This window comes from Pseudorca crassidens, chromosome X (assembly GCF_039906515.1).
Source record: "Pseudorca crassidens isolate mPseCra1 chromosome X, mPseCra1.hap1, whole genome shotgun sequence".
Classification (NCBI taxonomy): domain Eukaryota; kingdom Metazoa; phylum Chordata; class Mammalia; order Artiodactyla; family Delphinidae; genus Pseudorca; species Pseudorca crassidens.
This window is the reverse complement of record NC_090317.1, coordinates 86,534,552-86,559,015: the sequence shown is the minus strand read 5'-3', so window position 1 is coordinate 86,559,015 and position 24,464 is coordinate 86,534,552. Positions and strand designations below refer to the sequence as shown.

Sequence of the window (24,464 nt, the reverse complement as noted above, 5' to 3'; positions counted from 1 at the left end):
GAAATGATGGACTGTTTATTAATAAATGTGTTTGGACAAAAGTCTATGCATTTTGAGAAAATACAATTAGATCTCTACCTCACACAGTCCACAATAAAATAAAATCCAAACAGAATACAGAACTAGACAAAGACAAAATTTTTTAAGTATCAGATGAAAATACAGAAGAATACTTTATGCTCATGAGCCTTGCTAAGCAAGACACAAAATCTCAAACCAAAAACACATTTGACCTTATAAAGAATAAAAACTTTCTGTGTCACAAAGGACACGATAAGCTAATTAGGACACACTGGTAGAAAGTAATTGCAATACACTTAACAAAGGATTAGTATCAGAATGTATAAAGAAAACAAAGAAAGAAAGAGAAAGACCTCAACAGGCAAATGGGCAAATATAAATGGTATTTGCAAAGAAGAAAAATGAGTATTCAATAAACAAATGAAGACATAAACAACTATCGTATAACCATACAACTGAATACTATTCAATAATAAAAATAAGCAACTACTATACATGCAACAACATAAATGGATCTCAAGTTAATCTTAAAAGGTTACATATCATATGATTCTATTTATGTAACATTCTTGAAATGATGGTGATGGAGAACAGATCAGTGATTGCCAGGGGTTAGAGGTAGGGGGAGGGTGTGACTATAAGTGCACAGCTCAAAGCAGTTTTTTAGGTGATGGATCTGTTCTGCATCCTGATGGTGGTGATTGTTATATACAAATCTATACAAGAAATAAATTCATAGAACTACAGATACACACAAAGTAAGTGAGGGCATGTGAAATCCAAACAAGGTTTGTAGTTAACAGTATCATACCATTGTCAATTTCCTGGTTTTGATGATTGTACTATGGTAATATAAGATGTTAATACTGGGGAAAGCTGAGAGAAGGGTACTCAGGAACTCTCTGTACAATTTTGGCAACCTCTATATGAGTCTAAAATCATTTCAAAATAAAAATTTAAAAATAAATAAACGTATGAAGACATGCTCAACATTTCTAGTAATCAAGGGAATAGAAATTCAAATAATATATTATTTTTCACTTACCAGCCTAGCAAAAAATATCTGGTATTATCAAATATTGACAGTAAGACTGTACCACTGGCTGATGAGAATTTAAATTGGTCCAGTCCCTTGGGAAAGTAATGTGGCAATATATATTAAAGTAAAAAATGTATAGAACTTATGGTCCAGTAATTTTGCCCGTGTCTCCTCTAGCATGATCTACTTTGTTCTTTTTTTTTTGTGGTACGTGGGCCTCTCACTGCTGTGGCCTCTCCCGTTGTGGAGCACAGGCTCCGGACGCGCAGGCTCAGCGGCCACGGCTCACGGACCCATCCGCTCCGTGGCATGTGGGATCTTCCCGGACCAGGGCACGAACCCGTGTCCCCAGCATCAGCAGGCGGACTCTCAACCACTGAGCCACCAGGGAAGCCCTACTTTGTTCATTTTAACACTAGTTAAAACAGTGAAAAACTGGAAACAGCCAAAATGTCCAGTGGTAGGAGGAATAGCTAAATAAACTGCAGTGTAGTCTTACTATGGAATACTATGGGGCAATTAAATAAAATCAAGTATATCTATATGTAATAACATAGATATATTTCCAGAACACATAACTGAGTAAAAAATTTACAAAGTGACACATATGGTAGGATCTCTTTTATGCGCTTAAAGTAATAAAACAAACCAGAAAATAATGCTATATTTGGGCTAAGGGTACATATCTATGCATGTAATTACACCGAAAAAGATCTAGAATGAAACACACCAAACTAATAACAGAAAGGACAAGGACAAAGAGAGGGGCGGGGTTAAATGAGATTTCTCAGCATTGTTTTAAATTTTTTACCAGGAATTTATATTGGCATACTACTTATGTAATTAAAGTAAGTAGAAAAAATTTTTTAAGAAAATAGGATGCAAATATTGTGGTTGAGAATCAAAGTGATATTCAAACACTGTGATGAGTAGGGATGCAACTGCATACAAAATGCTGAGGTTTCATATTTATCTCCAGGAGCTGAAAATTGAAACCATCTAAACAGATGTTTGATTAGACCACAATGTCAACTGAAAAGGAACCAATCTCAACCACCAAAAGTACTAATGCACTAGTACTAACACATCACACTACAAGAGGTAAGAAACGCTAACCTCAGCAGTAGATAAAAATCGGATAAGTGGTTTTCCATATTATTTGATAAAACAATCAAAACCACAATTGGCACATCTGAACTCATGATTCACTTCCTGTCTCTTATATACCCTTGTTCATTGATACATGGGGAAATAAAATGGAGAAATAAGAACAAATCTTTGGTAAATGGAATATAATCTATAAAAAAGTGAATCACTATGTTGTACACCTGAAACTAATATTGTAAATCAACTATACTTCAATGTAAAAAAGAAGACAAAGTAGATTTAACCAGCTATGCATATTGTGAAATGTATCAAAGTCTTATTTGTTCAAATATCACAATTTTTTAAATTAATATAGAAAATAGAAGACAGATCTTAGGTTGTCCACAAACACAAGTTCATTATAAATTTGTAAGTCCTGATTAGGCAACAAGAATGATAAAGATCAACAAAGAATCCTCTCCCATTGAGAGCAGGCTGATAGAGAGATCTACAGTCATTCTTACTGATTATTCAACAAACATATAACAAGCAACTGTTGTAACAAACACTGTGCTAGGTGCTAGGAATACAGAGATAAATTGGGTACAGATCTCTGCCACAAAGAATTTCAGTTTTATTGGGGAGAAAGACATAAAATATAAGTACAGCTTGCTATTTGACCAGGATGAAGATCCCTCTCCCCTGTGCCTTGGCAATAAAAAAAACCCCAAACATCAGAAATTCATTCCATCCCTTTGTCATCAACTCTTAGAGGTTTACGGATGGGCATATAGTGGTTACCTCAATTAAGTGAGAGGTGATATTTTGCAGTGATAAAATATTAGGAAAGAGAGGTTATACTTCTGGTAATGGTCCCGTAAGACCAAACCCCACACACAGAGATATCAACAAAAAGTGCTGGACAAATGTAAAAAAACAACTGTCTGAAAGCATAAGACAGAAATCAAAAGCAGGTAGAAACTGGTAGGAAGGCAACACCTGGAAGAAAGGAAGGATAGTAGATGAGTTTGCTATTTTTATGGCTTTTCATCTGGGGGCAAGCCCCATAGCAGCTAAAACTCAGAAGAAAACCCACATTCTTACAAGACTGAAGAGACAGAGGAAGGTGACTGGTAGTATAGAGGCTTCAAGACCCAAGAAGCTCCTGGTGCTTCACCACACAACAGAAAAAGATCCAGGCCATGAGTCTCCTGACCCTTCACCCAATGGCAGAAGGCAACTGAGGGCACTATGTCTCAGCCCTCTACCCAATGGCAGAGAGCCATGCAGACCCCACACTCCTGACCTTCTACTCAGCAGTAAACAGTGGCCAGGTAAGTACTTCCGTACCCCAGTGGCACTGGCAGAGATCGAGTATTAAGGGTACCAGCATCAGATGGCCAGGAAAGAGGCCAGGGAAAATGCTCTCTGTCCTATGGGTCCAGTATCCTCCACTCCCCAAATCTAACACTTGGTAGCCCAAAGAAGCACCTTCCACTCCTGCAGGTAGCACCGATGGAAACCCAGCAAGAGCTCGAACAGAGCCAGAAGACCAAGCAGACCAGAATAGCATTACAAGAGTTCAGAAAACTAAATTATCATTGGAACTACATACAGCTCGCAAAAGTAGGATAGAATCTACAGGCTAAACTTATCAGGGCAAGTGCCTACTAAAATAGAAGATTTAAATATGATCAAGACAACATATATATACTACCGAACATAAAATAGTTGGCTGGTGGGAAGCAGCAGCATAGCACTTAAGTCTTAGGACTTAAGTCTGCCATTTTATTTTTTAAAAATATTTATTTATTTTATTTTTGGTTGTGTTGGGTCTTAGTTGCGGCACACAGGATCTTTTGTTGTGGTGTGCGGGCTTCTCTAGTTGTGGTGTGCCAGCTCCTGGGTGCGTGGGCCCTCTAGTTGCCCTGCCACATGTGGGATCTTAGTTCCCTGACCAGGGATGGAACCTGTGTCCCCTGCATTGGAAGGTGGATTCATAACCACTGGACCACCAGGGAAGTCCCGAGTCTGCCATTTTAGTATTTGCTTTTTCCCTATGGTTGTCTTTCCTCTGTTTCTCTTTTCTTGCCTTCCTGTGGGTTACTTGCAAATTTTTTAAGATTCCTTCTTGTTTTATGTATACTGTTTTGAGTATATTGGGCTGTAAGTTTACTTAGTGGTTGCTCTCTCTCTCTCTCTTTCTCTATGTTTATCCGTGGTTGTCCAGTGGTTAGGACTCCAAGCTTTCACTGCCAAGGGCCTGGGTTCAATCCCTGGTTGGGGAACTAAGATCCCACAAGCTGTACAGCATGCAGCCAAAAATAAACAAATAAATAAAAATTAAAAAAACATAGAACAGGATAAATTAATCTATGGTGAAAAAAATCAACAGTGGTCAACTCTGGTGGGGTGGGGGGGCACTGACTGGGAAGGGGCATGAAGGAACTTTCTGTAGTAATGGCAATATTCTTTATTATGTGGGCAAGCTAGAGCCTACGGGCCAAATCTGGTGCACCAACCATTTTTGTGAATAAAGTTGTATTGGAACACAGCCATGCCAAATATTTTACATATTGTCTATGGCTGTTTTCATGCATGCAATAGCAGAGTTGAGTAAATGCAACAGAGACTACATAGCCCACAAATCCTAAAATAGTTACTATCTAGACCTTTGCCAACATCTGTTTTATATTTTGATAATGGTTTGGGTTACACAGGTGTAAGCATTTGTCAAAACTCACTGAATTATGATCTGTGCATTTTACAGAACATAAATTTAAACTAAAAAAATATATAAACAAATACTGAGTTCTAGTCAATGATATGCATGCTTAAGTGTTAATGGATGAAGTGTACTAATATCAGCAACTTTAATTTTGAAATGACCAGAAAAATAAGATGGACTAATAAATGGATAAAGGGGTGGATAGATATGTGATAGAGCAAATACAGCAGAAGTTAACTGCAGAATCTAGTTCGTAGGTATATGGGTGTTCACTTATTTTTTATCAACTTTTCTGTAACTTTGAAATTTTTCTTAATAAAATGTTGGGGGAAACTACTGGGCATATGCCCTGAGAAAACCATAATTCAGAAAGAGTCATGTACCACAATGTTCACTGCAGCTCTATTTACAATAGCCAGGACATGGAAGCAACCTAAGTGTCCATCAACAGATGAATGGATAAAGAAGATGTGGCACATATATACAATGGAATATTACTCAGCCATAAAAAGAAACGAAATTGAGTTATTTGTAGTGAGGTGGATGGACCTAGAGTCTGTCATACAGAGTGAAGTAAGTCAGAAGGAGAAAAACAAATACCGTATGCTAGTACATATATATGGAATCTAAAAGAAAAAAAATGGTTCTGAAGAACCTAGGGGCACGACAGGAATAAAGATGCCAATGTAGAGAATGGACTTGAGGACACGGGGAGGGGGAAGGGTAAGCTGGGACGAAGTGAGAGAGTGGCATGGACATATATACACTACCAAATGTAAAATAGATGGCTAGTGGGAAGCAGCTGCGTAGCACAGGGAGATCAGCTCGGTGCTTTGTGACCACCTAGAGGGGTGGGATAGGGAGGGTGGGAGGGAGACGCAAGAGGGAGGAGATATGGGGTTATGTGTATATGTATAGCTGATTCACTTTGTTATAAAGCAGAAACTAACACACCATTGTAAAGCAATTATACTCCAATAAAGATGTTTAAAAAAATAATAATAATAAAAGAAAATGTGGTATAGATATACAATGGAATAATACTCAGCCATAAAAAATGTTGGGGGAAATTTTTTTAATTAGGAAAGGAAAGTATACAACACTTGCCCACAGAAATGAACATTCCATTCTGAAATACCTTGTTAAGAAATTTATTCTAAAGAAATAAATCCCTAATAGCATGCTTTGTCTGAAGAAACTTCAACTCTGAAGATCTTTATTAATCCTTGATCATTCCTGTTAGAAGTCAGAGTGCACACATCAGAATTCATTATAATTTATGCCCTTGATGAAGAGGGAATTTTATAAAACACAATACTTGAGATCATAGCTGTTTGGAATAGTAATATCACCACTAAAATACTCTTCCCGCATAGCACACCTATTATCTAAGGACCTCATACATTTTATTAGCAAAACCCAATAAATTCAGAGTCTTTAGAGATACCTGAAGCAGAACAGAAGAGAAAAAAAATAAACTGGATTCTCAGTTCCTTCCTTTAATTAATTCAATCAATCCCCTGAGTTAATTATATCTCACTGAAGTCATCATGCTCTTTTTCTCAAATTTTGGCAGGGAGGATAGCTATCTTACAAAGAGGACGAATGGTGTATAATGATTAAGGGCACAACCTCTGCAGCCAGGTAGTCTGGGTTCAAATCCTGGCCCTCCCGTATGACACTGGGTAAGTTATTTAACCTCTCTGAACCTCAGTTACCCCTAATGACAGCTACTATTCATAGGGTTGTTGTGAGGACAGTGCACATAAAGCCATTAGAATAGTATTTAGCACCTAAGAATCACTCAATAGTGTTCACTATTATCATCTCATAAAGGCAAATGCTTTATTATAAATGTAGAACAATAAGATAGCCATAGGCTTGTAACATACTAGGACTAACAGGCCTTCTTGCTGTTCTTCGAACATCCCAGACCCACTCCTCCCTCAAAGCCCTTGCACTGGTTATTCCCTCTACCTGAAATGTGTGCTATTGACTCTCTCATCTCCTTCAAGTGTGTGCTCAATTGTCAACCTTCTCAATGAGGCCTACCCTGATCTCCACCTTATTTAGAATTGCAACCCACTTTCCTCCTTACCCTGCTCCACATTTCCCCCAATCTCCCTGTACTGTATTATATAATTTACTTTTTATACTATTATGGTTAGTGACAGTCTACCCACATTAGGCAACAAAACTCAATGACAGAAGGGATTTTTGTCTTTTATTCACTGATACATCCCAAGTAGGTGTTCAAATATTTTTTGTTAGCATCATCCAGTCTACCCCTTCACTTTACAGATGAGGAAACTCCAAAAAGACTCGAATCAAAGCTACCCAGTGAGTAAGGAAAAAAGGCAGGAACAAGGACTGTGACTTCCAGTCTGGTGCCATTTCTACTATAGCTCACTATCTCCTTGACCCTTGAACATTACAGAAAATTCACAATCATCTATATTTTCCCCCCAGCAGGATTTACCTTTGGAATTTCTTGGCCTTGCAAATACTGCTGTGTCTGTAACACAGAAATGCTCTGAGAGGCAGTAGAAGCCTGTACTGGAATACTAAGTGGCGACAGATGAACAGAAGATGGCTGATTTGTAAGGGCTATCCCAGAGCTTGGATGAGGGTCTGGTGTTGTAATTGTGTTTCTGATGACCCACAAACAAGCGCTAAGCTAGAAGATGACTGCCACTGTGGCTGGACAGAAGACTGCTGCTGAATGCATGCTGGCTGGTGCTGTGCTAGGTTTCATTGCAGGGGAAAGGTTTGACTGCTGTCTAATGCCTGAAGCACTTGAGGCTGCTCTAAAGGCTGTATTACATATTGTTCCATTGCCGCTAGTTGCAACTGTTCTTGCAAAGGAGGTGTAATCTGGACCATGTTTGTAATGGCCTTTGGAATACCTGTAATGGCTGAATGTGGTTAGTTGCCTGTGAATGAGGTACCTGCTGCTGGAAAGCAGCATGTTGGCTATATAAAGACTGCTGTTGATTTATGGGACCTTCTTGAGTAGACAACTGATGGGTTTTCTGCGCTTGCCTATGAGATGAATGAGTCATCTGCTGATGATGAATGAAACCTGAGTGAGAAACCTGGCTTGGTGTTACATGTGATTGGGAAAGCTGTGCAGAGAAGTGTGGGGGCTGGATCTGGGCCTCTGAGGAGGCCTGCTGAATGAAGGACATTTGTGCAGGGTGTTGAAGCTGTCCTTCCACAGCCATCTGAGATGTAACACTGACTGGGCTTTTAGCTGCTGGTACCCAAAACTGACATCTGCTTAGGATAGAAATGCTGAATTCTGCACATTAAATAAAGGCTCAATAGAATGTGTTTGTGTATCTAAGGTTAATGATAAATAATGTTAAATGTCTTATGTCTTTTGTTCCAAGGCTGAAGAACCTTGGGGTTGTGTTAAATAGGCTTGTTGCTCAGAAGTCTGTGCTACATAAAGTGGTACTAAGTATAAGTCCTGATCTGCTGAGTTTGTAATATGTACTTGCCTGCTATCAGAAGGGTTTACTGTGTATACTTGCTGGGTTATGAAGGCTGCCTGTTCAGTTGTCTGGATGGTATAAACAGCATGTCCTGAATAAGGGACATACTCAAGTGCCTGGTAAGCAGGCTGTTCCACAGGTTGCACAGGGTAAGCTGCTTGGATTATACATCCTGGCTGGTCTGGAAAAGGTGACCGAACCAGAGGTTGCACTGTATAAACAGGCTGCCCCTAGGCCGGGACCAAATAAGAGGGCTGTGCCACAGGTGGGACTGGATAAGAAGAAGCATGTATAGAATAGGTTGGCTGTGATATCAGTGGTTGTACAGTGTAAAGAGGATGCTCTGGGGCTGGCAGTGAATAAACAGGCTGTGTTGGAGCCTTCATTGGGTAAGTGGCTGTGATGGGTAAGAAGCTTATTCCTGGGGAAGTATCACAAAGGGCAGCTACTCAGGAGCCTTCAATGGGAAAGATGGCAGTTCTGCAGGTGGTCCTGAATAAGTGTGTTGAACAGAATAAAATGGCTGTTCCAGGGACTGAATCACACTTTCAGTACTACCCTTTGACTGCTGCTGACTTACATGAGTTTCAGATTTTCATAGTACAATCCTGCTGAACATTTTTCTGTGGTGATGCCATAATCTTAGGTTGTAAAATTAATGGCTACTGCTGAATAGAGGCTTGGAAACAAGGCTTCTTCAAACGCACAGTCTGGCTTTGTGGCGCTGAAGAACCGGGAATTATAGACTCCTGATGTATCACTGAGTATGGCTGGGATATTGAATGTATCTTTTGTGAGAAGGGTGATGGGCTCCCGAATGCCCCCCAATGGAATTAGAAGGGAGCTGAGCTGTACCAGCAGCATTCTGTGCACTGCTCACATGTTGGGCAGAAGAATGATTCAACAAAGCTTGAGGGTGATTAACTAACAAGAAACTAGGAATTTGATTGGCATTTGGTAATTTGGTTAATGCCTGATTCCCATTTCTAGGGTCAGGCTCAAGTTGAAGACCAACTGTTGGATCCTGGGAAGTCATTTGTGAAGCAAGCAATATCTGAGGAGAAACTACAGAAAAGACTGGTTGTGGAACTCCAGTAACTGACAAGTCTAAAGTCATAGGTTGAGCTGAAATTTGTCCATCTGCTCCAAACGTCAGCTATAGTTCCTAATGCTGGTGCAAGGAAAATTCAAATTATAAATGCATATACCATGGGAATTCCCTGGCGTCCACTGGTTAGGGCTTGGTGCTCTCACTGCCAGGGACCCAGGTTCAATCCCAGGTTGGGGAACTAAGATCCTGCAAGCTGCACAGTGAGGCCAAAAAACCTTTTTTTTATTAAAAAATAAAATAAATGCATATACCATGCTCATTTTAATGGTCCCAGACAGAATGATAGATAAAATAATGCTATGTTGTAAAAATTTCAGGGACTTCCCTGGTGGTGCAGTGGTTAAGAATCCACCTGCCAATGCAGGGGACACAGGTTCAATCCCTGGTCCGGGAAGATCCCACATGCCATGGAGCAACTAAGCCCGTGTGCCACAACTACTGAGCCTGTGATCTAGAGCCCACGCACCACAACTACTGAAGCCCGCATGCCTGGAGCCCATGCTCCACAACAAGAGAAGCCACCTTATTGAGAAGCCCACGCACAATAACAAAGAGTAGCCCCCGTTCACCACAACTAGCGAAAGCCCGTGCACAGCAATGAAGACCCAAAGCAGCCAAAAATAAATTTAAAAAAATTTTCAGAAGGTTATCAAAAAGGTGCTGGGTATAGCATTAGTCCTATAAAAATCCTAATACCATGAGTAAATGCTAATTGAATACACTAAGGGACTGAGACCAGTCCCCAGGCAACATATTGCTCATGGCTTCTCATTTATTGCACTTGCCACATAACTCATTCAAACCCTGGCAGAAATTCAGAGTAATTGAATCTGACACCTTCACACACCAGACAGTGGAAGTTCAAAAGGATTTCAATATCATAGTTAAAGGGAACAGAGAAGCTCTCTCAAGAGGAGAGGAGTGAGTTGGCTGAATACATATAGGCTGGCTGTAATAATTCCTAGAACTTGAACCACCACATTCATAAAAAGACCCCCACTGGTTAAAGTGCTTGCTTATGTGGATTCTATATATTAGGTGAAAAAGGCAGGCTACAAAATAGTATGTATGTGATATACATATGTATGTATAAACAAAGTTATATATGTATACATAGAAAAAAAAGACAAATCTAGAGTCTCTACCACCAAATGTAAACAATAATTTATTTCTAGCTGGAGAGATAGTAGGTGATTTTCACTGTCTTCTTTATAACTTTATAGGCTTTATTTTAAATAGGTAAATAACACTTTCATAAAGTTTTTAAACTTCTTTTAAAAATTTTGGAAACACATTTCAAAATACACATGCCTGTATATTTACGTGGTTGAACCTAAGTTAATTTAAGCATCCATCCAACACACTTCGCATTATAGTCTTAAAAAGAGATAAATCCAACCACAACATAAGCTCAAGTATGAACATATACCATATAAGCTACAAATACTAGCCAAACACCATGCACTGTCAACCATATCAGATTAAATATACCCCCAGCAGATTTTAAATGCATCTGGCATTTGTCAAGTACATGTATGTTTTCCCCTACAAGTCTGTGAGTTCTTCAGGGCAAGGACCATATTTTATCTCATTTTATATCCCCAGAGATGATGGTCATTAAAAGTTTGTTGATGAACTATGACTATATACCAATCTCTTAAAAGCAACAGATCACCAGCTGCTAACTAAATCACATACAGAGAATGCCTAGGAGCTCAGACCAACTCATTCCCAAAGAGAGAAGAGACACACAGGGGATGGTAGGGTTGAGGAAAGAAAATGGGATAACAAAGAAAAGCCCAACCATGTACCCAGAGTCCATAACCTAGGAAACCAGGATATAGTCTTGATATATGAACTCTCACAAAGACTGTGTACTCGTTGTCAGAAATGAGTACCATTGACTTTGAGAGTCTAAATGACAAAAACACTTATTTCTCCTACAGAAATAAACGTGAACCAAAAGAGTCAAGAATTTAGATGAAAGTGCTTAAAATTATAAGAGTCTATGAAATACTATTTCTACTTAACTACCAAAGACATCCCTCTACATTCAAACCAGGCTGGAAAAGTCCAATACAAAAAACAAACCATAAAAAGGGATCTGAGTCCTAAATAATTTTTTTTTAATTTATTTATTTATGTTTGGCTGTGTCGGGTCTTTGTTGCTGCGTGTGGGCTTTTCTCTAGTTGCGGTGAGTGGGGGCTACTCTTCGTTGCGACGCACGGGCTTCTCATTGCAGTGGCTTCTCTTGTTGCAGAGCACGGGCTCTAGGTGCACGGGTGCGTGGGCTCTAGAGCACAGGCTCAGTAGTTGTGGCGCATGGGCTTAGGTGCTCCGCGGCATGTGGGATCTTCCCGGACCAGGGCTCTAACCCGTGTCTCCTGCATTGGCAGGCGGATTATTTTTTTTCTTTTTTTTTAAATTTACTTTATCTTTGGCTGCATTGGGTCTTTGTTGCTGCGTGCAGACTTTTCTCTAGCTGCGGCAAGCGGGGGCTACTCTTCGTTGCGGTATATGGGCTTCTCAGTGCAGTGGCTTCTCTTGTTGTGAAGCACAGGCTCCAGACGCATGGGCTTCAGTAGCCGTGGTGCGCAGGCTCAGTAGTTGTGGCTCGTGGGCTCTAGAGCACAGGCTCAGTAGTTGTGGCACATGGGCTTAGTTGCTCCACGGCATGTGGGATCTTCCTGGACCAGGGCTCGAACCTGTGTTCCCTGCATTGGCAGGAGGATTCTTAACCACTGTGCCACCAGGGAAGCCCTGGCAGGTGGATTCTTAACCACTGCACCACCAGGGAAGTCCCCTAAATAAACTTTTTTATCCGTATATGGAGTTCTCAGTTTCTCTTCCAATTATACAAGCAGTGTCTCAAGATTCTAGTTACACAATGTTAGACACATCCTCAAGAAGAATGTCTTAAGTGAAGGAAAGTATAAACAACTTTTTGCTTTCAGTGACTTTTATATAAACTAGGATGAATTTATGAAAGAGAGCCTTTGCCTGTCAGAAAACCTAGGCAGTGTTAAATAAGTTTAAGTGAATACGGAGCCTCTAAAATGTATCTTACCTTTACCTGTGAGACCTTTGGGACACTTAATGGCAAAAACTGGAGTTGTGAGACAAGCGGAGGTCCAAGGACATGTACAGGCAGAACAGTGGACTGACCTTGAAGCAAAGGCAAAATTTGGGGCTGAGTCAGCTTTGGCTGCTTCTGCAACTGTTAAAAAAAAAATTAAAGATAAACTCTCCCATTTACAGTAAATATACTGATTATATATTTAAAATATATTTAAAACTTCACCTCACCCCTGAAATCTGCTGGTGATGTCCCACTAGCTGCTGGGATGGATAAATTTTCCCTGGAACATTTATTTCAGCCTGTGGGTTGTTAGAAACCATTTGAGAGCCCATCATCTGGTCTGAGGAGTAGGCTATACTGGGCTGATTTGAAGTTTCTGAATGTATAACTGATCCAGCTCCTGCCTCAGACAAACTGTCACCTATGGCAAAGAAAACAAGTGATAGGTAGAAGGGAAAAACTTGAAACACAAGGTCCAAATAGCACAGGAAATGGTAAGTGTTTCTTTAATTTTTTTCTTTTTTACTCTGACAACCTTAAACAGCTTCAAATAAAATATGTACACTGCAGAATTAATAAAAAACCATCATGTAAACTCTCCATGTTGATACTGTGGTATAACTAAAATATTCTTAGTAAAGCAAAACTACAAAGAATCACATAAAAGTCAACTCGATTTGCTGGCCATTTCATGCATATCCTAACTAATCTTTGTTTGCCATTAGGATTTCAGTAAAATCTAGGTAGCATATTCTCATTCTCCTAGAATCTGGCTAGAAAATAATACTGCCTTTATGGAACAACTGGTTATGACTACGAAAATACTGTGTCCTTCTAGAGAAGAGAATGCGTTACAGCAGAAATATTAGAGAAACTGTGTTAATTTTATACTTGGGTCTAAAATACAAAAGTTCTTAAAGTCTAGAAAATTCCCTCTTGAAGAATAAATTCTATCTTTAGTTGCATATCTTCTTTACTAAAGGATTTACCATGAGACCCTTAAAAATGGTAAAAAGATTATAATCCTTATTCAACTAGTACCTTGGACAAGTCACTTAGCAGGACAGTTTCTTAATTTTAAAATAAGGAAACTATCTGCCTTGCCTATTTCAGGGATTTTGTAAAAGGATTAATGAAATGATAGATAACAAAATGCTTTGAAACATACAAAAGTACTATTTAAAGATAAGGGAATACAATTACACATTTCCTTTTATAAATTATAACTGTGTTACTTGTAACAGAGGAGCAATGCCATTGTGGTTTTCTTTGCAGAAGCTGTTGTCGCACATGTTGATCAACTTCAGTTTCTTCACATTCAGCCCCGCTGTGCTGAGCAGGAGGAGGGGGCAAAGCTGTATTTTGGGGCTGAGGGAGTACATTCCCCACAGACTTGCACTGGGAGTCTCTGCGTTCTTCCAAACAGCCAGCTGGCTTCTTCTCCCTTGTCTTCTTTATCAGGGCCACCCGGTCTCTAATGGACTTAGCAACAGCTTTGGAATCACTTTCATGGAAGAATCCTGACTTGACCTACAAACAAAACATAATAAGCAAACCACATCTTTAAGATTTTTACTTTTACTTTTTACTAGCAGAGTTATTTTCTGCCCCCAAATTCCAAATGCTATTAAATAACAGTTAATTTGTTTCTATGTTCTTTCTTAATCAGACATGCATAAATGCCAGAGCCTTTAGTAAGAAAAGCAACACTATTACCAAGCATTGTTGAAATAATTCTGGCTTTAAACAAAAACAAACAAATAGCTTGGTATTTCAGTACATGCAGTCTTATTACAGGTAATTTATGACTGCCATTAAGTTTTGTGAAACATTAAAAAGGTTTCCTCATTCAACAACAGTAAGTGTCTACAATGTGCCCAGTATTGGGCTCTGGAGACATATAAGTGCCTAAGCTGGTCCTTTGTCCTATATGCACACACAAGCTGGTGGTGAGAGAAGGATAAAAACAATATAAGGGGCTTCCCTGGTGGCGCAGTGGTTAAGAATCTGCCTGCCAAGGCAGGGGACATGGGTTTGAGCCCTGGTGCGGGAAGATCCCACATGCCGCGGAGCAACTAAGTCCGTGCACCACAACTACTGAGCCTGCACTTTAGAGCCCGTGAGCCACAACTACTGAGCCCACGTGCCACAACTACTGAAGCCTGAGCACCTAGAGCCCGTGCTCCGCAACAAGAGAAGCCACCGCAATGAGAAGCCCATGCACCGCAACGAAGAGTAGCCCCCGCTGGCCGCAACTAGAGAAAGCCCGTGCACGGCAACGAAGACCCAACACAGCCAAAAATAAATAAATAAAGTAAATAAAAATTTAAAAAAAACATAAAGTAAAATAAAAGGTAGAAATGAGCTGCTGCAAAAGCCCTAAAGGAGCACAAGCCTCTCTGGTGAAAGCAGAGAAAGTATCACAGAGGAAGGTAAAGTCTGACCTGGATTAAAACAAAACAAGGAACTTGCAGGCTATTGAGGGAGAGGTAGATGAAGTTCAGAGATCAACACTCTAGGCAGAGGAAGTATGCTTATGGCAAAGTGCTATATCTTACTAGGTGTTAGAAGAGTGACAGAAGTTAAGGGCTTATTGTCTGAAAGGAACAGGGCTGAGTAACAGAGATAATGACTTGAGGAGGTGCCATGGCATATTATTCTCAGTCCTACAATCTGTTTTTTAAAGCATATCATGGGGGGCTGCAGACTCGGGGAAATTTCATCGTAGTTGAAAAATGATTAAAATGTTAGATGGAATCCATATATTTAATTTCACTCCCTCCCAAAGTTCAAAAAACACTCCCAGAGTAAATGGATTTTTAAGTCATAAACTCACAAGAATAGAAAGAATAAAGGCAACAGCAACAACAGACAATGTTTTGGACATTTGGGGATGTGGAAAACAAACAGATAATAACTGACCTAGTGGACCTGAAAAAGTGAACCAGGGAAAGCTGAAAATCATTCCCATTTATACTGAATAATACTCGTAACACACAGGAACTGGCAGTACCAGGTACTTACAGAACTGGGTAAAGTCAAAAGAGATGACTAAAATAAGGACGACTAAGTGAAAGGGTTTTGAGAAGTAGTTAGGTATTAGGTCCCTGTGCTCCACCCTCCAGTCCACACCTTTGGGTGATTGCTTCTTCCCTACCCGAGAAGTCTGTAATTTTGTTCTCTGGAGAGGGTAAAAGAGGATCATATCTGGACTAGGGAACACCAGGCACAGTTGAGGGTATGGCTACCATAACAAAAACAAGAAGATTAAATGGACCATATGCATGCTGAACGCCATACACAGAAACCCCCAGCCCTCTTCCCCACTTGGCTACCAAAATATCAGTAACCAGATCCTTACCCTCCAGGCAGGATATTGAAAGATGCTTCTCTGGAGAATCTGGCCAATCCAAGAAGAAAGACCCACAACTATTTATGTGAAAGATTCCCCAATTATTGGCCCACCTAGATACTTGAGAGTAGAGGTTAACACGTCTGACATAAGCGATCATACCATCCAATCAGCTTGTTAGTCCCTGTCATAGGCAAAATCATGGCCCCTCAAAGATGTCCCATCCTAATCCTCAAACCTGTGAATATGATGAGATAGCACTCCCATTATTGAGCTATACACAATTGACCTTAAGACAGAAAGATCTGGGTGAGCCTTTTACCAGCTAGTGAAGGATTAAACTTGCCATTCCTGACTTTGAAGATGGAGTGGGGGCATGTGAAAGGACTGAAGAACAGTCCCTAGGAGCTGAGAGTGACCCCCAGCTAACAGCCAGAAAGGAAATGAAGACCTTAGTCTTACAACTGCATGGAACTAAACTCTGTCAACAACCTGGTTGAGCCCAAAAGCAGATTCTCTCCCAGAGCCTCCAGCTAAGAGTCCAGGCCACCAAACCTTGATTTCAGCCTGTGAGACTCTAAGCAGAGAATCCAGTAAAGCCTACCAGGACTTCTGACCCACGGAACTGAAATAATAAAAGGGTGTTGTTTTAGCCCACTAAATCTGTGGTAACTTGCTATACAGCAATAGAAAACTAATAGTCTCCTACTATTGATCATGAGCAGCCAGCCAAGAATAACCAGAAATATGAGAAAAGCCTCTAACAAGAAGATGGAGCACAAAACCAACAAAAAACCCCAGCAACGTGGAGAAAAGATACTATGCAGGGAGGAAAAAAAGTGTCAAAAACACTCTCTTCACTAAAATTACAGAGGGGTGCCATAATATCGCATCCACAAAACAAAGAACAAGACGTTTACTCTAAAAAAGGAACAGACCAAAAAAAAAAAAAATGAAAAGGAACTCTTGAAATTAAAAACAAGATAGTAGAAACGAAAAACTCAATGGAAGAGTTAGAAAATAAAGTTGACAATGTCTTCCAGAAAGGAGAATAAAAAGACAAAAAGATAGAAAATAGAAAAGAACATTGGAGAAACAGTCCAAGAGGCCAAACATCCAAATAATAGCAGTTCTAGAAAGAGAAAACAAAGAGAAAACAAAGGGAAAGAACTCAACAATAAAATACTTTTAAGAAATTTTCCAGAAACTAAAGGATATGAGTCCACTGAGTATCCAACACAGTGGATGAAAACAGACCCCAACCAAGACACACTGTGAAAATTTATAATCCTGAGAAGAAAGAGAAGATATTACAAGCTTCCAGAGAAGAAAAAATGGATCACATGCAAAAGATCCAGAAAACAGAACATCTTTGTATTTCTCAATATCAATACTGAAAGCTAGAATATCATGGAGCAATGACTTTAAATTTTTTTAATTGCCAACCTAAAATGACTTAGCCAGCCAAATATGAAGACAGAATAAAGATGTTTTTAATACATGCAAGTCTCAAAGAATTTACCTCCCATATACCCTTTCTTAAGAAGTTGGCAGAGGAAGTGAGCCACTAAAACAAAAGGTAAGCAAAGAAAGAGAAAGACATGGGATTTAGGACACATGAATTCCAATACAGGAGAGAGGCAGAGAAGTCTAGAATGATAGTAAAAAGAAAGATCAGTATGATAGTTATGTAGCAGATGTCCAAGACAATCATTCTAGATTAGAACCATGTGACTAGAAAGATAGGCATGTTAAAGGCTATCATCTCCAAGATACCCACTGTCAATGTCCCATACTCCTTTTATTTATTTATTTTAATTTATTTATTTTTGGCTGCGTTGGGTCTTTGTTGCAGTGCATGGGCTTCTCATTGCAGTGGCTTCTCTTGTTGCAGAGCATAGACTCTAGGCACACGAACTTCAGTAGTTGTGGCTCGCGGGGTCTAGAGTGCAGGCTCAGTAGTGATGGCACACGGGCTTAGTTGCCCCGCGGCATGTGGAATCTTCCCGGCCCAGGGCTCAAACCCGTGTCCCCTGCATTGGCAGGTGGATTCTTAACCACTGAGCCACAAGGGAAGCTCCCATACTCCTTTTAAACCTGAGGACAGAATGCCCAGGTGAGCCTGGCTCAAAGTATCTGGACTTTGCTAATTTGACCACATGCTGCTGAAGCTCATGCACACCCTCCCTCCAAGTACTGCACAGCCTGGATCGGGCATGCACATACATTCCACCCAACAGAAGTTATCTGCTGTCTTCTACTCTTGCGGGGGGAGCGGGTCATGGGGAGATGAGAAGTAGAGAAGTCAGAGGGGCCCACTCCCCGTCAAAGCATATTGTTACCAGACAACTAATTTTTCTGGTCTGCACAACAGCCCTCTGGTACCCTAACTGTGGTGAGCCATGTGTGTTTCCCTGGACTCACATGTGACCTCACCCTGATGACCTCCCTAGACTCGGCTCTCATAAACTCTTAGGGAAGCTGAAGCCTGACTATGACCGAGAGACTGTTCAGCTTATCCCTTCCTGGGCATCTTCACCTAACAGTAACTTCAGTAACCAGCTAGGTGTGTGTTTGCCACTCTGGTTTTCAAAACAAAATAATATATATTATTTAGGTAAACTATAACGAAAAGCAAAGGAATGAGTAACACAAAAGTCAGGGTAGATATGACCTGTGGTAATGAGGGAGAGGAACGCAAGTGGGGGAGGGGCACACAGGTAGCTTCTAAAGTTCCAGTAGTGTTCTATTTCTTAACAAAAGTAGAGTTTTACTATTCTTTTTATACTGTACATACAAATTTAATATACTCTGTTGTAGAGATATATTTCACAATAAAATTACAATTTAAATAAAGAAAATGAGAGGAAAGAAAGCAATCAGAAGGAGAAAGGAATCAACCCTGATACTATAAGGGGAGGGGAAGCCAGTGGTAGGATTCACTTACCATTTCATATGCTACTTCCTCAGGTGTATCTGTTTCTAAATTGAAACTGAATTCAATAGCTTCATTGTCTTTATGCTTGCCTTTCAATTTTTTAGGGTCTTCAACCCAGAGCCTTAAAGCCAGAGATGAATTTGAGCAATCATCTTCCTCCGCTAACTCCACCCTTAGCCCTGTATCTTCAGCAAAAAATGCGTGGTTTAGTAGGTCCCTGACAGACAACCTAATAAACAAAATACAAATCTGTTATCAATTCTTCCAATCATAAACAAGGTATAGAGCACTTAGTTAGTAAAAATTGTGTCAAAGTAACAACCTGATTTAAAATTTTCTATTAATTAAACCATTAATCTGCCTTCTTATAAAAACCAAATCTTATATCCAATTTATTATTACCAAGGATGCAAAGAAATCCCAACTAACATGCATTTGTAGTGATCTTAATTAAGGATTATTAACAGTAACATATCTAGATACTGAAGTTTAACATACCTAAAGGTATGCCTAGAGATAATTAGAGAAGTGCTGCAGTAAACGTCAGATGGACTGAGTATCTTCCCTAAGCCACTGGCTTAAGTTACTAAAACTCACACAACAGATTGTTGGCAAAGGAAACTAAAAACTCTTCGAGGTATATAAACTCTAAAGTAAATTAGGAATTCAAACACTTTTACAAATGTTATAAATAGAAGTCATTAACTCTATTAACAATAATCTAGTCAGTGTACTTCACTCTTTAGGGAACGCCATGGGTGAAGCTAATTCAGTTCAGTAAAGTCACACGGTTTTCTTAAAGTATTTAAGTCCAGTATCCTAGGCCAAAGTATACATATAATGGATACAACTCTAGTCTAATATTAGGGATTAACCATCTCTGAAGAGAAACAAGCACAGAGGTTCAAAAGATTCTTTTATAAGCTGGGAGAGTTAATTTCCTTTTCTTTGACCAACTTCTAAAATAGATAAATAATATCTATCTATATTACAGGCCAGTGAGAGCTATAACTGATGTATTCCATAGTTTGTATGTAGAAAGCCCATCCTGCACTATTTAAAACAGACAAAGCACATTGACAGCATGGTATCCTGTAAGTTGAGGATTTTCAACCTTCTACATTTTTAGTGATCAAGAGACAAACACTTAACTAAGACAGTTTTATAAAAAACAAGCTTGCTCAGACTAATTAGTCTTAAGGCTAAGGTGAGATGTGTTTAAGAAGGTACAACCAAGTTAAGCACTCTGCTTCTAAATGAAAGTTTTGCCTAGATATTTTTACTAAGGAATAACCACTGCAATAGCAGCAGACAATATCATTCATTAAATACTTATTACTCTGTTAGGTATTTTATATGCATTCATTAACTTTTTTTTTTTTTTTTTTTTTTTGCGGTATGCGGGCCTCTCACTGTTGTGGCCTCTCCCGTTGTGGAGCACAGGCTCCGGACGCGCAGGCTCAGTGGCCATGGTTCACGGGCCCAGCCGCTCGGCGGCATGTGGGATCTTCCCGGACCGGGGCACAAACCCGTGTTCCCTGCATCGGCAGGAGGACTCCCAACCACTGCACCACCAGGGAAGCCCAATTATCTTTTTAACTATTAAAATAATACCTATTTTGAGGAACAGCTAAAGTAAGTTTCTCAAGATCACACTGGCTAAGTGTGAGTCCAGATTTGAGTCTTATTCTGCTGTGGAAGCCTGTGCTCTTTCCAAAACACTAATGTGCCATAAATCCTTTTGAATATTCCAGTGTTCTTTGGTAATAGATCATAATTAAAATGCTGTACAAACAACAATCAGAAACCAAACTAAAATGGCTACTTCAACACAGTAGTTTTAGCATAGCTTAAAAAAAAGCATGCCTAAATTACTACAACTCAAAAACGACAACAACAAAATAAACAACTCAATTTTTAAAAAAGGCAAAGGACTTGAATAGACATTTCTCCAAAGAAGATATACAAATGGCCAATAAGCACATGGAAAGATACTCAACGTTATTAGTCCTTAGGGAAATGCAAATCAAAACCACAATAAGATACCACTTTATACCCATTAGGATGCCTATTAACAAAAAATGGAAAATAAGTGTTAGGGAGGACGCTGAGAAATTGGAACCATCACACATTGCTGGAAGGAATGCAAAATGATGCAGTCTCTATGGAAAAAATATAGTGGTTCTTCAAAAAATTAAATATATTATTACCGTATGATTCAGTAATTCTACTCCTAGGTATATACCAAAAAGAATTAAAAGCAGACTCAAGAAGATACTTGTTCACCAATGTTCATGCCGCATTATTCACAATAGCCAAGAGGCAGAAATAACCAAAGTGTCCATTAACAGATGAATGGATAAACAAAATGTGGTGTGTGTGTGTGTGTATACACACACACACACACACACGCACACACAAAGGAATAGTATTCAACCGTAAAAACAAAGGAAATTCTGATACATGCTATAACATGGATCAACGTTTAAACACTATGCTATGTGAAATAAGCCAGACGCAAAAGGAAAAATATTTTATGATTCTACTTATATGAGGTACCTACATAGAAGTAGAGACAAAGTAGAATAGAGGTTGGCAGGGGTTGACGGGAAAGGGAGTGGGGAGTTACTGTTTAATGGGCACAGAGTTTCTGTTTGGGATGATGAGAAAGTTCTGGAAATAGTGGTGATGGTTGTACAACAATGTGAATGTGCATAATGTCACTGAATTGTACATTTTAAAATGATTAAAATGGTGACTCTTAGGTTATTTATATTTTACCATAATTAAAATATAGAGATATATAGATATAGCCTGTTGGCACAAACACCAAGAATGTTGTGTAATAAAGCTATAATTAAACAGGTTTTATCTTAGTGACTTTTTATATTTTCAGATATGCAACACTAAACTTAGATAGATAACTAATAAAAATGGGAGACAGTCAGTGAAATGCTGGTGGAAATAATTTCTATAAAGGATCTATCACCTTATTAATCATAATCAATAAGGAGGTAAAAATCAAAATACTAACCGAGCAATTTGAGTCAGTAACTGTCCAAAGCTCAAATTAAAGGGAAAAGCTAAAACTAAAAGGAATTGTCCATAAGAAAAATAGAAATTGTGATACAAATAAATCTAGAATACTATTTCTTGAACAAAAATAGCCCTATCAGCATTATCGTTATCATGACACAGGACATTATGGACAAATAAAAAACATCTGGTGAATTGATGGTTAAATTTTTTCTTAAACTATCATAAAAAACCATTTAAGTACTTATGTGAAGGTGACAATGCAGGAAACTCTCTACTATCTACCAACTGTTAGAAGCAAGTTAACCTGGGAGGGGGTCCCACTGACTGTTAAACTGATGGCTGAAGATGATCTTGTCACAACACACACAGACAAACACAACCCAAATTTCGGTTCAAGGAAAATTCAGCACATGATATCAGTTTAAAATGGCAAACAAGATGCACTGATACACTTCACTCTAGTCAGTATGGTTTGGATTCCACTGAAAAGTCATACCCAGCATGATTCAAAGATCAGAAAAAGACCCAGCTCAAGATAAGAGAAAAATTCATCCATCAGTCATGTCATTTCACTACATATGCACCCACCTTTCAGATTTATTTTGACGAATACATCCCTCGATGATTTCTTTCACTTCAGGATCAGTGACTTTATTGAAACTGGCTGGTTTTATACCCTGGAAGAAGAAAAACAGTTTCTAGTCACAAATCAAGCAACTGAAAGCCGAAGCCAACATCATTACTAAAATAATGATTTTTTTACCACTAAACCATATTCAAATTTTAAATGAGATATATACACACAGTATAAGTTTAACAACTTTTTGACAAGGATTTTGTCATAGCTCTACAAAAAACAGTGAAAAATTGTAAATGATCTAAATCTCTAATAACAGAGGTAATATTACATAAATTATGTGACATACATATATATGCATATGCTAATACACGGAAACTAAACATGTTCTCATAGTAATTAATAATGTGGAGAATTCTCATGCTGCAACATTAAGTAGGAAAAAAACAGGATCCCAAAATGTACATACAGTATAACCCCAATTAGTAAAATATAATAAACAAGTATTTTTTTGAAATCAGAAAAGTCAGTTATTAAAAAACACTTTTAGAAATTCCAAATAAGGGCTTCTCTATCGCAAACATTTCAAATCAATGTTTCAAAGTCTTCTAGAATGGCTAGACACAATGAGCAATCAGTAAACATATATATAAAATATATATATTGTTATATATATATAAACTTTTGAGAAATCTATATTATGTTTATCCTTAAACAATACCAAAATATTGAGAGAACCTCAAGCTAATTATCAGGTTCTAGGAATTTAATATCAAATTAATGAGGTCCAGATAATTCAAAATGTTCTTATAATAACTGTTAGCTGCCTAAATGTACTTATTTTACATTCTGTTACCCTTAATTTATGGGTTTTAGATTTAAAAAATAATACAAGAACATTGCCATCATTTAATAGAAAATTCAAAATTAAGCTATAAGCAGAAAGGTATAATAGAAAAATTATCATGGAATGAGGCAATCTAAGATCTAGTTCTGGGTCTTCACACTACCTCACAGAATACAGAATCAGAAAGCCAAGTACCATATCCTAGATAAATCTGGTGAGATTAGGAGTTAATTTGGGCCTCAAATTCAAGAAGCTTTAGTAGAGATGGAAATCTGAATTGTGATATGGCATTTTTGTGACCTGAATATAAAAGAATAAAATCACCATACAAAAAATGGAATTTTTTATTCTACTTATAGAAAAAGCCCTCTTTGACCTTTCCACTGATCTCTTACCCATTCCCCAGCCCTGGATAATTACTGCCTTTCTCTGCTCCTAGGTGAAAATAATTGGGGAGCTGCAACTTAAAAAATCAAGTACAGACTCTTCTATTTGTGGTCGTACAATATATGGGCCCAAACTAAAAGGGCATTCTAGTCCCATTTCTTTTTCTCAGCTGTTTATTATAGAAATTTTCAAACATACTCAAAAGTAGAAGTCCCATGTAATCATCACCAATTTCAACAACAAGCATCATTCCTTAACCTCGTTTCAGCTATCTACTCCCACATCACTTTTATCCTGGAATATTTTAAAGCAAATACTAGGCACCATGTCATTTCACCCATAAAGTCTCCAGTTTCTATCTCTAACAGATATCATGTCATCATCCCACCTAAAATAATTATCAATAATTGCTTAATATCATCTAAAACCCAATCCATACTCAAATTTTCCAAATTGTCTAAATGAGGTGTTCTTACAAATTGGTCTGTTCAAATCAGGAGCCAAACAAGGTCCATACATTACATGTATGGTGCAATGGAACCGGCTCATACCAGCTCACAAGGGCCAACTATTACATTTTCAGGAATTGTGCAAGCTGATTATTAAATACATCCATTTATAAAATTTAAATTATATAAACTTACGATTAAATAAATTATATTAAGAGCCAAGGTAATAAATACTGAAAACACAATTCCTTGATTGTTTTACTACATTTTACTATTATTTATGCTCTTGCAGTTGTTTACATCTTTTGTATCC

General features: G+C 38.6%; 1 protein-coding gene across 1 annotated transcript in view; it reads right to left on the bottom strand.

The window, feature by feature from the left end:
* WNK3 (WNK lysine deficient protein kinase 3) overlaps positions 1-24,464 on the bottom strand; it is a 185,234-nt gene that overhangs the window by 93,495 nt on the left and 67,275 nt on the right. Inside the window, exons 6-10 of the mRNA XM_067722538.1 lie at positions 22,480-22,568; positions 18,862-19,081; positions 13,798-14,092; positions 12,790-12,983; positions 12,551-12,700 (exon numbers count right to left, since the gene is read on the bottom strand). Of these exons, the coding sequence (XP_067578639.1) occupies positions 12,551-12,700; positions 12,790-12,983; positions 13,798-14,092; positions 18,862-19,081; positions 22,480-22,568 (948 nt within the window). The remainder of the gene's footprint in view (positions 1-12,550; positions 12,701-12,789; positions 12,984-13,797; positions 14,093-18,861; positions 19,082-22,479; positions 22,569-24,464) is intronic.